The following is a 14512-nucleotide window of genomic DNA, read 5'->3' on the forward strand; positions in this document are numbered from 1 at the left end:
ATTTGCTCGCATGAAAGGTCTTCACTTCTACTAGCCTCCAACAGGCCTGACCTTCTTGTCGACGGCCCCGAACAGAACAGTCTGGAGAAGGGTTTCTGCCTCTTCTGTCCTCACGTTCCTACGGCGACTGTCCATGCCAGAGGCCTCATGATGATGATGATGATGATGATGATGATGATGATGCCCAGGCCTACGTTGCTTTCTGCTTCATTTTGTGTTTCTGACTGTTACGGAAGTCCTACACTGCTTTCTGAACCACTCTGTGATTCTGACTGTTGGTGAAGTCCTTGGCAAGACCGTCGTTGATCTCCAGGTCCTCAATCTCCAACACCTCCTCCTCCCCCTCCTCCACTTCGTCCAGCTTCTCGGGTGACCAGTCGCCCTTGGAGCCCATGTCCACGATGCGGAAGGCCTCCAGGAACTCATTGAAGTCGATCTGTCCGTCATTATTGAGGTCCAGGCTGTGAGCGATGTCGGTGATGTGTGCCGGGGACATGTGGATGCCCGAGTGCTTGCTGAGGATGCCGCAAGCCTCCGTGAACTCTGGCATGGAGATGAAGCCCGAGTTGTCCTTGTCGAAGATGCGGAAGATGGTCTCCAGGATGTCCTTGTGGCGGTACAGCATCTCCGTCACCGACAACTGCGAGTTCTGCACACACAGAAAAAGGAATACGAACAAATAAAAATAAAACACAAAAGCAACCAGTTTAGGTAATTTCAAATTTTCGTCAGGATGGTTTGTTTGTTTGTTTGTTTGTTTGTTTGCTTAACGCCCAGTCCACCACGAAGGGTGATATCAGGGCGGTGCTGCTTTGACATTTAACGTGCGCAGACAGAAGTCGCAGCACAGGCTTCATGTCTCACCCAGTCACATTATTCTGACACCGGACCAACCAGTCCTAGCACTAACCCCATAATGCCAGACGCCAGGCGGAGCAGCCACTAGATTGCCAATTTTAAAGTTCTAGGTATGACCCAGCCGGGGTTCGAACCCACGACCTCCCGCTCACTGGGCGGACGCCTTACCACTAGGCCCCTGTGTTGCGGTCGTCAGGATGCTAAGGATAAGTTAAGAATGATGGCACGTGATGTCAACCCTATGAAGGTTTGATTTAAATGGATGGTTTGGTCTTGGACAAATCGGAAATATTTTATTAGCTACGACCTCTACAGCATCTGAGTTCTGAACACACAGAAAAATGAATATGGCAACCCCAGGAAGGTTTGATTTAAATTGACGGTTTAGTCATAGAACTATTTCATTAGCTACGTCTTTTACTGCATCTGAGTTCTGAACAAAAAGGGAAATGATTATGAAACCCAAAGAAGGTTTGATTAAAATGGAGGGTTTAGTTATAAACAAAATATTGCATTAGCTACGACATCTACAGCATCTGAATTCAGAATACACAGAAAAATTAAAATGAATAGGAATATGCTGTCATTCTTTACTTGTCATTTACCATTCTGAAGAAGACAGCGACTGTCTGACGAAACTTTGATGAAGAATCTAACAAAACTGGTTGCTGTGGTGTTTTTACATTTAGTCAAGTTTTGACTAAATGTTTTAACGTAGAGGGGGGAATCGAGACGAGGGTGTGGTGTATGTGTGTGTGTGTGTGTAGAGCGATTCAGAGAAAACTACTGGACCGATCTTCATGAAACTTGACATGAGAGATCCTGAGTATGGTATCTCCAGACATGTTCTTCATTTTTTTGATAAATGTCTTTGATGACGTCATATCCGGCTTTTCGTGAAAGTTGAGGATTACACTGTCACGCTCTCATTTTTCAACCAAATTGGTTGAAAGTTTGGTCAAGTAATCTTCGACGAAGCCCGGACTTTGGTATTGCATTTCAGCTTGAAGGCTTAAAAATTAATTAATGAGTTTGCTCATTAAAGTTGTCATGAAAATCGATTTTTCGCAAACAGATTTAAAATTGATTGCATCGTATTCTTCATCACATTCTGAATCTAAAAATATATACATATGTCATGTTTACTCTTAAAATGTGATTCTTCTTCTGCTTCTGCGTTCGTGGGCTGAAACTCCCACGTACACTCGTGTTTTTTGCACGAGTGGAATTTTACGTGTATGACCGTTTTTTACCCCGCCATTTAGGCAGCCATACGCCGTTTTCGGAGGATTTAAAATGTGATCACAATTAACAAAAATAGATTAATTAATCTTACGATTAAAATTTAAGAAATCGATCCAAAAATGATTTCATCTTATTCTTTATCATTTCCTGATTCCAAAAACATATAGATATGATAGGTTGTACTCAAAACAAGCTCAGAAAGTTAACAAGAATACAGAAAAGCGCGCTTTCCTGCTTAGCACGTGCAATACGCTATCGCGCTAATCTGGCGTGTCAATATCACTACGTTTTGCACGTGGGAGGTGAGCGATTTCCTTCACGCGGGGATTGACGAAGCTGTACTGTCTTGGTGAAAAAATACAGTGCGTTCAGTTTCATCCCGTGAGTTCGACAGCTTGACTAAATGTAGTAATTTCGCCTTACGCGACTTGTCTTTTTGTTTTCATATGAAAACCCAAGGGAGGTTTAATTTAAATGGTGTGTGTGTGTGTGTGTGTGTGTGTGTGTGTGTGTGTGTGTGTGTGTGTGTGTGTGTGTGTGAAATCCAAGGGAGGTTTAGTTTACATGGTGTGTGTGTGTGTGTGTGTGTGTGTGTGTGTGTGTGTGTGTGTGAGTGAGTATGTTTGCATTACAGTGGAACCCCCCTTTTAAGACTCGCCGCTTTTAGACTGCCTCTCTTGTAAGACCCTGTTTTCTCATATTTTTTGTTGACAACCTCTGTCAAATAAACCTCCTTTTTAAGACCTGATTTTTGTTCAGACTTTTGGGGGTCTCAGAAGAGGGGTTCCACTGTACGTAGAAAGACGTAACCTCCAGCACAGACCTCTTGTATTGCCCTAGAATTGTGAGCGGGGTCCTGAAAGGTGGAGTTATAGTCGACATCGCCCTGAGGGTTGGTGTGCACCAGTCGTGACCTCATCATCACCCACGGTACGTCCACATCCATTGTAGCCTCCATAGCGGAACTCCAGTCCATCGGGGAAATGAAACCTGTTATATTGCAACATACAGAATGCACAATATTTTGTTATAACTCCAGTCCATCGGGGAAATGAAACCTGTAAGATTGCAACATACAGAATGCACAATATTTTGTTATAACTCCAGTCCATCGGGAAAATGAAACCTGTAAGATTGCAACATACAGAATGCACAATATTTTGTTATAACTCCAGTCCATCGGGAAAATGAAACTTGTAAGATTGCAACATACAGAATGCACAATATTTTGTTATAACTCCAGTCCATCGGGGAAATGAAACCTGTTAGATTGCAACATACAGAATGCACAATATTTTGTTATAACTCCAGTCCATCGGGAAAATGAAACCTGTAAGATTGCAACATACAGAATGCACAATATTTTGTTATAACTCCAGTCCATCGGGAAAATGAAACTTGTAAGATTGCAACATACAGAATGCACAATATTTTGTTATCGCTCCAGTCCATCGGGGAAATGAAACCTGTAAGATTGCAACATACAGAATGCACAATATTTTGTTATAACTCCAGTCCATCGGGGAAATGAAACTTGTAAGATTGCAACATACAGAATGCACAATATTTTGTTATCGCTCCAGTCCATCGGGGAAATGAAACCTGTAAGATTGCAACATACAGAATGCACAATATTTTGTTATAAGTCCAGTCCATCGGGAAAATGAAACTTGTAAGATTGCAACATACAGAATGCACAATATTTTGTAATAACTCCAGTCCATCGTGAAAATGAAACTTGTAAGATTGCAACATACAGAATGCACAATATTTTGTTATAAGTCCAGTCCATCGGGGAAGTGAAATCTGTTAGATTCCAACATACAGAATGCACAGTTAGTTAGTTAGTTAGCTAGCTGTTGCTTTTCGGGTCCAGCGGACCATAATAGGCCAAATCAGGACCCCACAGAATGCACAGTAGATTGTCACAGCCATGATGGATTCACAAGCGGAACACTAGTCCATCGGGGAAATAAAACCTGCGGTTAGAATACAAAGTACAGAATACATATAGTTTTGTTAGCCAGCTTGATATTGTGGATCAAAAAGGCATGCACTGAAATCATACGCACATAAACACACTTAGCGTAGAAAAAGGTCAACAAGACAAATTAAAATTTAGAGTTAGAGAGAGAGAGAGAGAGAGAGAGAGAGAGAGAGAGAGAGAGAGAGAGAGAGAGAGAGAGAGAGAGAGAGAGAGAGAGAATGTGAGAGATGTAAGTATCGCGTAGACAGTCAGACAGACAGACAGACAAACTCACCTGTCCCCTCAGGATCTGACTTTTTGAACTCCTCCAGTAACTTTGATTGGTTGGCCAGCAACTTGTCCCGTAGACTGTGCAGGGCCGACGCCTCTAACTTGCTAATCCTGCAAAAGAAGAGACAAGTTGAATGTGTTGACGTTAATTAACTCGCGGGTATACGGAGGAAACGAACGGAAAGATTGACTTTCCTTAGTGCATGCAATCCAAGTTTCTTTTTCAGATAACATTTACACAAATATGACTTTTGTGACTTGTTGATTAGAAGCCACACCCTATGCCAAACGCACCGAGAAAGACAAACAGGCTCTGCGTTATCTGGCCCCCCCCCCTAAAAAAAAACCACACACACGAAAAACAACAACAACAACCCAAAAACAACAAACAGACTACAAAGTTCGAAAAGACCCCAAGAAGTGATAAAACAAACTCGAGAACAAAGTTTGTCTCGGTGACTTTAAGCATTTCACATTTCAGCAGTAAAAAATAAATCGTGAGGTCACCGCCAGGCTGTGCATGTGTCGGTATCGTATAACTTTAACGTCGACAGAAAAGCGTCAGTCAAGTGTGAAGCCCAGCCAGCATGATTCTGCGTGACGCATGCGTTATTTCTGCGTTTTTCATGCGGGGATGCGTACGGCCTCGTGACACCTTCGCTTCGCGCGCGTTACTTTTCGCCAACTTTTACGCAGATTGTCGCATTCGAAACGACTTCACCACGCAGTGTTTAGCACGCATGGATTCAATGAAAAGGTGATTGCAATTTTTGTTTTTCCTAATTTTATACCGTGGGTTTATGCATTTACTTCATGAAATAATTTATTATATTTTATGTTATTAAAAAATATTTACTTTTAAATTTTGGTTATGAATAGTTATTCTTCTTCAAAAACTTCTTTTTTTTTTTTTTTTAGAAAAAAAATTGCATAAAAACTTTCAATCCGTTATTTTTCAGTTTATCTTAAGACAGTTTCGGTTAAAAAAAAATGCATTTAAAAGTTTAATAAAAATATTTTTATTTTATGTAATGGTTTTCCCATTTAATTTTTATTTAATCATTTTGTTATTACTAACATTTATTTGCTTAATTGTTATCCTGATTATTTTTATCTTAAAATAAATATGATTATTTTAATTTGTATTATCATTATAATTGTTTTAGCATGTATTATAATTATTGTAATGGGGATTTGGTATTGTTGTAGGAATCAGCTTTCCACAAAATAATGTCGTGGAAAAATCTAGGCAAAGCATAATAAAAATATTATATGAACAGAAAAGATAACTGAAATCTATATGAACACCCATAACAAAACGATAAAAACATTTAAAAAATTCAGATTAAACAAAAAAATGTAAACTAAAGTAACTTTGAAACTAATTATCTACTCAAAATAAAGGCTGATGTTAATGGTTACATAAAATTTGTTCTCAGCATATTTTCATTTTATTTTATTTTGCTTTGGAAGAAAATCTCTATGAAAGTTCAATTTCAGGGGAGACAGTTACCTTGACTGAAAAGAGCAATTTATTGAAGTTATTTCCCTTGTCTGTCAGACCCACTTCAATCAGACAATCTCCAACTTCCTGTTGGCAAGAAGTCTGTCAAATCCACATTGTATCGGCGTTTTTTTGCTTTTTCTTCATATTGACTTGTATTTTTGACTTGCTTATTGGATGCAAGGTAATCTTATCCTTCTCTCTGAAATGAAGATTGACTTCTTTCAAGAATAGGTAAGTTGATCAACTGAAGGAAAGATTTGGGAATTTGAATTTTTGATAGCTCGCGGCTTCGGCTTCCGAGTTTGATGGCAGAGAGAATTTCTCACACTTTCGATTTTTTTTTCGCCTAGAAGAACACTGTTCTATTCATTCATGTTTGTTTTGTCTGAAAGATGGATGAATGAACTAACTTTTCCAAAAACATAAAGTTGATTGATGCAGTGGTTTGTTTTTAAGGAGTTGTGGAAGAGTGAAAATACCATCCGAATCCCGATTCGCGGGTCGCTCACGGCACCATAAAAACTGAATTTTCGTTTATCATTTTATGTCTCATTGTCTGTTTCTTGGTGAACTTTGGTTGGTTCCTAATCTGGTCGAGTCATTGCGGCAGCAGTTGTCAGGAGCTTTAGTAGTAATACTAATAGGCTCTTCATATATCTGTGTTTTTTTTATTTGTATAGATCTTTTTATTTTTCCACAGATGTTCAACTTTCAGTTCCGCATACTGACATAGACTCATAGTCATAGTGGAATATTCTGTGTCTGAGTCTCGGAAAAGAGAAAAATTACCCTTGTTCCCGAGGCATGCATAGACTAGAGAGGCAGGCAGAGGCTGTGTCAGCGTGTGCAGTGATAAAGTTGAAAAACAGATTTTTTTGAAATAAAAATAAAAAATACATCACAGAGAAAATAAATATACTAATTTAGTGAAATTGAGATGCTTATATTTAATAATTAATATTCCAGTTTTGATGTTTGCGTGTTACTGTTACTGTTAGGTTTGGGAATCAATGTGATCCTATTTAACTTCCAAGTATTTATTTTTTCAGAAAGCTTTGACTTGAGTATGACGGTGCTCACTGCTTGTTTGAACTGAAGGTGAAGAAAGCTGAGATGGACAGTGACCTTAACACCGCCACCGATGCCAGTAACGCAGACTGTCGTTCCGTCCCGGCAAGGTGAAGATGAACAGGTATGGCTCGATAGCAATGAGTGTCTCATTCAGTCATTGATAGTGACACTGACAGCGTCTTTTTGTTCTGTGACTTTGGCTTATTTTGTGTTTTATTCTTTTAGTTATAACCAGATGTGTCAAACAAATTCAGCTGATCTCTTTTACTGTTTTAGTGAAACAAATGTATTGTTTCCAGCAAAGGGAAAAAAAATCGGGTGGGGGCGGTTGGTCGATTTTATTTTTATATTTAAATTTTTATTTTATTTTAATAGTTTTATTGATGTTTGTTTTTAATTAACACAGGCATCTCATTGATGAGAAAGTGTGAACTGTGTCCGCAGGATGCCAGAGAAGAGTAACTTTTCATCCAAAGTCTGCAAAATTGAATTTAAAATTTAACCTTTTTGATGAATATTTTTGAATGAATACAAAAAGTTCTAGTGTTTGGAGGAAAAGTTAAGGTCAGTTCAACTTTAAACAAGGATTTTTAGTGTGTGTTTGTTCTTCTGTCTAAAAAAAAAGAAAAAAAAAATCTGCTTGAAGTAAATACACACAAAAATTTTCATCTCCAACTGCTGAGTCCCTACATCTTTTTACCCCATCAAATGCCACTCTGTATGCCCCTTTAAAAATTGATTGCAATATATATATTCCTCATCTTCTCCTGAATTCAAAAATATAGAGATGTCACGTTTACTTTGAACATTTGCTCAGATTGTTTTTTAGTGCTGATGGTTTCTTTTCAGGCCGACAGATTGTCTAAAATATGTATTGCTTCATGTAAATGACTTTTTGTTCTTCTTTTCTTCCATTCAGCGGACACAAGACTACGAGCAGAGCAGAGCGGCAAGATAAACATCAGTTCTTGCTGCTGGAGAAGGTTCTACAGGAGCAGATGGACCTGATGCGACTAATTTAGTAATTGGTCGCCAAAGAATCATGGTGGAGCCAGAGCCTGTGCTACTGTTCGATGGAGTCATCTTTTTACTGTTGAGTGTGGAAGATGTTGAAGGCACATGATGGATCTGTCGAAGGAGTGATCACTGGTAGGTGGCTTTGAATGTTATTGTTGAAGCAGACCAGTCATGCCTGTGCTATTTTCCCCAGATAACTGTAGCAAGATCTTGTGAGAGTGACATGTTATTGTTAGACGCTCTTTAGGCTTTAAATGTTACCTTGAGTGTGTGCTTTTTGGAGGATGCCAGATGTCATCACGGTTCACGGGTGTATCTTAACTGTTCATCAGTTCTCAGTCATGACCAGTTTCCCATTATCCTGGGAATTCATGCAAGGTTTATCAGTATTGGCGTTAACCGGTAATTACCGGTATTTTACCGGTTGAAATGAGAAAATACCGGAAAATAATTGGCTGCCGGTATAACTACCGGTTGATTTTTAGAACTACCGTTTTTTTCGCTGGTAAAACAACAAAAGCAGTACTCTGAGTTGGACTCTTACTGGTTCCAATGACCAGCCTACCTTTTGGTTCTGGACTGTTTTCATCATAAAAGTTTGTGTACCAGTTTGAAAAAATATTAGCGCCATCACTGGTTTATGCGTATTGGTCACATTTGTGAATTTAACCAACACATTTTGATGATAAAACTATGCTTATGGGTACGCACAATGATGGGCCTCTTTTTCTCATGTGGGGTGCGGAAAATGCATGCACCACTTTGTTTTCTGTGATCATTGCATCTGTGAGAAATAATGCAAATATTGCTCTGTGGCCAGAGCTGCCATCTGCTAGGTTTTCAGGGATGTAACAGAAATTGCTACGCTGTTTCCTCAAGTTCAAAATTGCAAGTGCTACACTCAAGCAAATAATCACAAACATGCAACAGTGCCTTCTTGTGAGTTCTGATTCTCACTTTGTGTAGGCATCGGATTATGGGTCAGAAAAAAATTGTCCACACTGAATAGTATCACGGTTGACGCTCTCTTCTAACTATGTTTGTGCTTTCCAAATGAAGATTTGTGAGATAGTATTGAATGATTGATGCAGGTCACCTGAGGTGTGTGATTACATTTTATGACAATGCTACACTCAATCACCATTTGCTCTTCTGAAAACTTTTTTTTTTAAAGCAAGTGCGATTATTGATTTTTTGTTCCAGGTGACAGTATGATGCTTCCAGATTGAATTGTTTGTATGTGAAGAAGAGCTGTCTGAATATTTGATTTTTGGAATTCAGTTGGCTTGTTTTGTTTGTTTCAGATCCATGACCATGAGCTCGGTGTGGTTGGTGGACATGAACTAAAGACGACTACTGATGCTGTGATGACGAAGGTGTTCCATAGGCTACACGGTTGCTGACAGGGGGCTCTGGGGGAGGGCAGGGAAAGAGACCATGGTGTACGCTGCGACTAAAAGCCATCGACAGTGAGTTGTTTTTCATAATTTGTAAAATCATCCTGGTCCTTTTAGGAAGAAGATAAAATCCATGTCTACAAAACAACAAGTTATTTCTGTCTCAAATTTTGTTCTTTGGAATCAATTTTAAATTTGCCATGTTTCACATGTGAATGATAGTTGTCAAAGCTTTTACGCTTAACATTAAATTGCTAGAAGCCAAGTTCCTGAGCTCATTTGTCAGTGTCATGGATTTTCGACTACATACGAAATAAGGATGTTAGCAAACGGTATGATGTCGTCACATATGCGTCTGCACGTCACAGTACATGTATTATGAATTTCCGAAGGCCCCCAAAGAAAAAGTCATAGTAAAGGTAACTTTAACCACTTGACTGCCTTATGACGGGTATACCAGTCATGCGCTTGTGCAGCCGCAGCGCCTTAGGACGGGTAAACCCGTCTTCTCCGTTCCGGGATTTTCCAGAAATGCTACGTCACTGCTGACACACAAATAGCAGCCAATGGCTTGGTAGGATACCTCATTCTCATGAATAAACATAAATGGTGACGCGGTTTTGCGTTTGAAGGCTATTTTCGGCCTTGTCGACAGGGTATGGGAGAGAAATCTCGACTCGTCAAAATGGTTAACGGTGACTGTCGACCGGGCCCTAGTAGGGAAAAACAAAGCCGGACTGATGCTACAGGCGGTGCAAATGATTATGGATACTGACAGGGGAAGATCTTCTTTCGGACAATTCGTTGGAAACAGGTAGATGACAGTGATTATAATCCTTTCTTGGAGCGAGCAAAACAGCCACCTGTGTTTGATCCACAGGCACCGGAAGATGCGCCGGGCTGATTTTTCAAAAGTTCATATTTAAACATCATTATAAGCCAAACTAATTATCATTTCCATGATTAGACACTAAAAACAGATTCTTGGTTCAATTTCCTTTAAAAACAACATAGGTTTTACTTACCTACCTACTGCCAGTTTGAAGCTAGATTTTTTTGTGAATTATTACACCCCAAACTCCAATATTCCCTGGCAGTCAGGAATGCACATACCCAAGTTTTGATTGGCAGCGAAAGGGTTAAAACAAATATTAGGGTAGGTATTTTTTTTTACTTCTCTTCTACAAGGATTACAATGTGTTGTAATTTCCTAACTCAAGTATAGTTGGTGTGTTGTAAAAGCGTATGGTGTGTATGCAAGTTTGTGTGTCTGTATGATTTTTAGCAAGTTTACAGGCGTCAGGAAATAAACTTGAGACTTTTCTCAAATCAGTGATAGTTGTTTGATGATCTAAGTTCATGTTATTTTTTGTTTTGTCATGCAGAGGCTGTTCCGTGAAGCTGTACGGGTGCCACAGGTCAAGACCTTGAAGACGGCCGTTCAAGACTGGTTTTTGGAAGCCTGTGATAAAAGAAAGAGACAACAGGCCATGGAAGAGCCTTCATGATTTGGTTTGCAGTAATTGAACTTTGTAATCTCTGTAGGCTTATTTACAATGCTAGTTGCAAAAATTTGATGAATGTAAGATTTGACTCGCCTGAGAAATTGCTAGTGAGTAATTGTATTTCACAGTTCAGGTCTGTGTGGCTGATGGGTAATGTACAGAAGAGTCTGGGGTTTTGTTGGACATTATTTAAGCTAAGCTTTAAACTTCACTCTTCTACAGATGATGTTCAGACATGATGTACCCTTTTAGGTTGTGTCAGAACGACAGAAGACTAAACTGGAAGTGCTCAACTACCATTACTATCAGTGGAGACGCATGGATGCATTTGAACTTTTCTTGTGGGTATCCCATACTAAAAATATAGAATACATGATTCTGGAAAAGCTGTTCAAGGGCACTTACACACTATATTCGATTTTTAATACACGACTCAAACCTTCAGGCTAAATTAAAATGAATAAAATACAAGTATAAAGAGTTCAGAAAAGAAGAAAACAAAAAGTGAACAAATAGAAAGAAAAGGTTTTAACAATTCCTTGTCATTTATGGGAGTCGAACGCAAACAACCTAGGCAGCTTGAAGGAGACAATGCATGATGCGGGTTTTTGTTGTTCTTTATTATTTTTTGGAGTTGAGTTGAGAATTTAGAAGCGAGACTAGAAATATACTTTTTTTTTTTTGCTGTTGAAACCGTTATGATTGGATTTCTATAGATGTAAGTCTTGGTGCACCTGATAAAAATTTAGCCCTTGAATGCAGGCAGTGTAAGGTAAATGAAGCAAAGTTCTCTCCGAAACAGCAAAAAAAATGCATTTCAATTATATTGATCCTCGCCACCTTATTTTGTTTGCTAAGCAGCTGGCCGCTGGAGACTTGTCTATCATTTTGTGAGTAAGCTGCGTGTTTTACATCCATTTTGAGATGGCAAACCTATGTTTTACGCAGTCTGATAAGTTTTTTTTAATTTATGAGTTTTATGTCATGTTTTTTTTTAAATTTATGAGTTTATGTCATGTTGGTGTGCTTATACATATCAGTGGAGAAGGGGCATTGAATAAGTGTTTCTTTTTGATATCATTGTTCTGAATTTTGACTATTAGCTGGCATTTTACCTTTTGTTTCATTATTGTAGTTGTTACTTTTGTGTAGTGAAACTTGATAACTCACTGCTGCCCATGTCTAGGTTGTGTCAATTGTTTTTTCTTCACTGAACGTACCACTGATTATCAATGACATCAGGGTTTTGTTCTGTTTTTTCTCTGGCATTTGAATTTGCTTCAAATCATTGTGAACTTTTTTTTTCCATGCAAAGTTACTGGTATATGTGAATATGTTAACACACTTCAAATCAAAACCTGAAATGTCTCCTTTTTAAAAGTAATTTTTTTAATTTCTTTTATTTAAATGGTACACATTCATATGATTGTCTCCCTTTTTTTTCCTTTTTCCTTTTATTTTTCTCTCTCCTTCTCTTATTTTGTTTTTTTCTTTCTTATTCTTCGGTTTGTTCTTCCTTTTATCTTCTTATCCTCTTTCTCTTGCTTGTTCCTTGTCCCAGTATGCTTTCATGCCGCCCCATGTAATTATTTTGTGCTCCATCCACATCTGAATTTCGTTCAGCTGCCTTGTCCGAAATGTGTGTGGGGCACATATGTATGTTTAATGTCAATGTTCATGTTTCAAGTTCCTTGCTTTGTGAATTGCATACCAATGTTTTATGCAGTCGTGATAGATTCTAAATGTATGTGTTATCCTAGTTTGGTGTACATTGACTGGATTTCGATCCCTGGAGAATGGGCATTAACTAAGTGTTTGTTTGTGATATCATTAGTAATCTGAAGTTCAACTATTAGCTGGCTTGTAGAACTTTTTTTCTCTTTTTGTTGCTGTTCTGTATTCAAACATGTTGATACAACTCACTGCTGCCTATGCCTAGGCTGTGCCAATTATTTATTTATTTGTTTACATCAATGTGATATAGTGACGAGTGTACATCAAAATTCTCTCTTATAAGTTATACTGGATTCTTCACTGCATGTACTACGGCGTATCGATGATGACTATCAGGGTTTTGTTCTATTTATTCTTTGTTCTGCCAATTTGAATTCTGCTTTGAATAGTATTTTGATCATTTTTGTTTCCGTGCTGCTGGTATGTCAAAATGCAGTGAAATTAAAACCTGGAAGTCACAATGGCAATAAGCGAGATTCAAATCTCTCCTTTGTTTTAATCAATTTATTTGACTGCATTTTTGTTTTAGAACTTGTACATAATTATGATCATCTCTGTTATCGAACCTGCACGCTTGACCTTTGTCTTTCTGGATCAATACAATGTTGTGCACTGCCCATTATTTGTTTGTGAGTGCGTAAAGCGGTTGTGTGGTCTGCGTAAAATTGTGTAGGTCAATCGTGACATCTGCGTGGAGAGTGCGTCAAATGCGTGAGAATGCGTAAAGCAATTGTGACATCTGCGTGGAGAGTGCGTCAAATGCGTGAGAATGCGTACAGCAATTGTGACATCTGCGTGAAGAGAGCGTAAAAAGCGCGTAATGCCTGAGAATGCGTCAATAATTCGTGACATCTGCGTGGAGAGTGCGTAAGATGATCAGGACATCTGCGTCAAGAGCGCGTTAAATGCGTAAAGCAATCGTGTCGTCTGCGTGGAGAGCGCGTTAATAGCGTGAGAATGCGTAAAGCAATCGTGACGTCTGCGTGGAGAGTGCGAATTTGTCTTGGTGTCAAATAAGCGTGCGCTGGAGGTGCGTATGGTCTGCGTAATCTGAGGGAAAACGAGTGTGTCACGCATGTATTTCGCTTTGCAAAATCGCGCGCGTTACGCATGCGTCCAGTGCAGTTGTTACGCAGAGTTTGGCGACTGCGACACGCATTCGCTGCGCAAAATTTTGCTGGCTGGGAGGTGACCTTCCTCCTGCTGCTGGAGGCATGGACACGTACTGTAGGATGCGGGGCTCCGGGTTGACACGACCACATTTACATGATACACACAGGTGTGAGTATATGGTCTAGTTATGACATGGCTGGTATCTCCCACGTATGTAGGATAAAAAGACTGTACCTCTGAGTGATTCTGCCCTACATGCCAACCGACTTAACGGGCAGTAAGTACCGTAAAATCCCTAGCATACGCCCACCCCCCCTCCGCACATATTTCGGGAAAAAGTAGGGGGTGGGCGTTTGCTAGGTACTATACACCCCTTTGCAAGATAAAGTGTCATCACATTTTCACGAGAAAAAAAGTGATACAACCATGTGATTTATGCAATTTTAATAAAAAAAAATAAACACACCGTTTGTTTACGCAAATAAAGATCAACGTTCTGTGATAGAAAAAAAAGAAGAACACAAGTGACCTTGATTTTTCTCATTCTCAGAATAACGTCAGCACAAACACAGTTTCTTCTCTTGTTTGGAGACCCTCTTCCAAGTATTCCATCACAACTTGTTCAACTTCTTCAGATCTAACTGGCGGTCTTTCAGACAACTTTTATTTTTCCTTTTCTTTCCCGTATTGCTGTTCTAATATGTTTCTGTGTTCTCTCCACTCTCTCATTCTTTTTTCTGTCAAAAGAAAACTCGCGGGCACATAACGAAACATTGCCTGCAGCTTCGTTTTCAAGATATCTCAGGGC

At 39.1% G+C, this 14512-nt stretch overlaps 1 protein-coding gene and 1 long non-coding RNA gene across 2 annotated transcripts in view; one reads left to right on the plus strand and one right to left on the minus strand.

Annotated features, from left to right (window-relative positions):
- The window catches only part of LOC138968857 (serine/threonine-protein phosphatase with EF-hands 1-like), a gene marked incomplete in the record, with an annotated part of 113924 nt that continues 99412 nt past the window's right edge, over nucleotides 1-14512 (minus strand). The window contains 3 exon segments of the mRNA XM_070341523.1: nucleotides 1-649; nucleotides 2927-3093; nucleotides 4365-4471. Of these exon segments, the coding sequence (XP_070197624.1) occupies nucleotides 239-649; nucleotides 2927-3093; nucleotides 4365-4471 (685 nt within the window).
- Nucleotides 6531-13774, plus strand: LOC138968866 (uncharacterized). The gene is made up of 4 exons (XR_011456304.1): nucleotides 6531-7059; nucleotides 7858-8087; nucleotides 9260-9424; nucleotides 10738-13774. It is a non-coding gene; the product is annotated as an uncharacterized lncRNA (long non-coding RNA).

The sequence above is a fragment of the Littorina saxatilis genome, linkage group LG6, assembly GCF_037325665.1.
Source record: "Littorina saxatilis isolate snail1 linkage group LG6, US_GU_Lsax_2.0, whole genome shotgun sequence".
NCBI classification, from domain to species: domain Eukaryota; kingdom Metazoa; phylum Mollusca; class Gastropoda; order Littorinimorpha; family Littorinidae; genus Littorina; species Littorina saxatilis.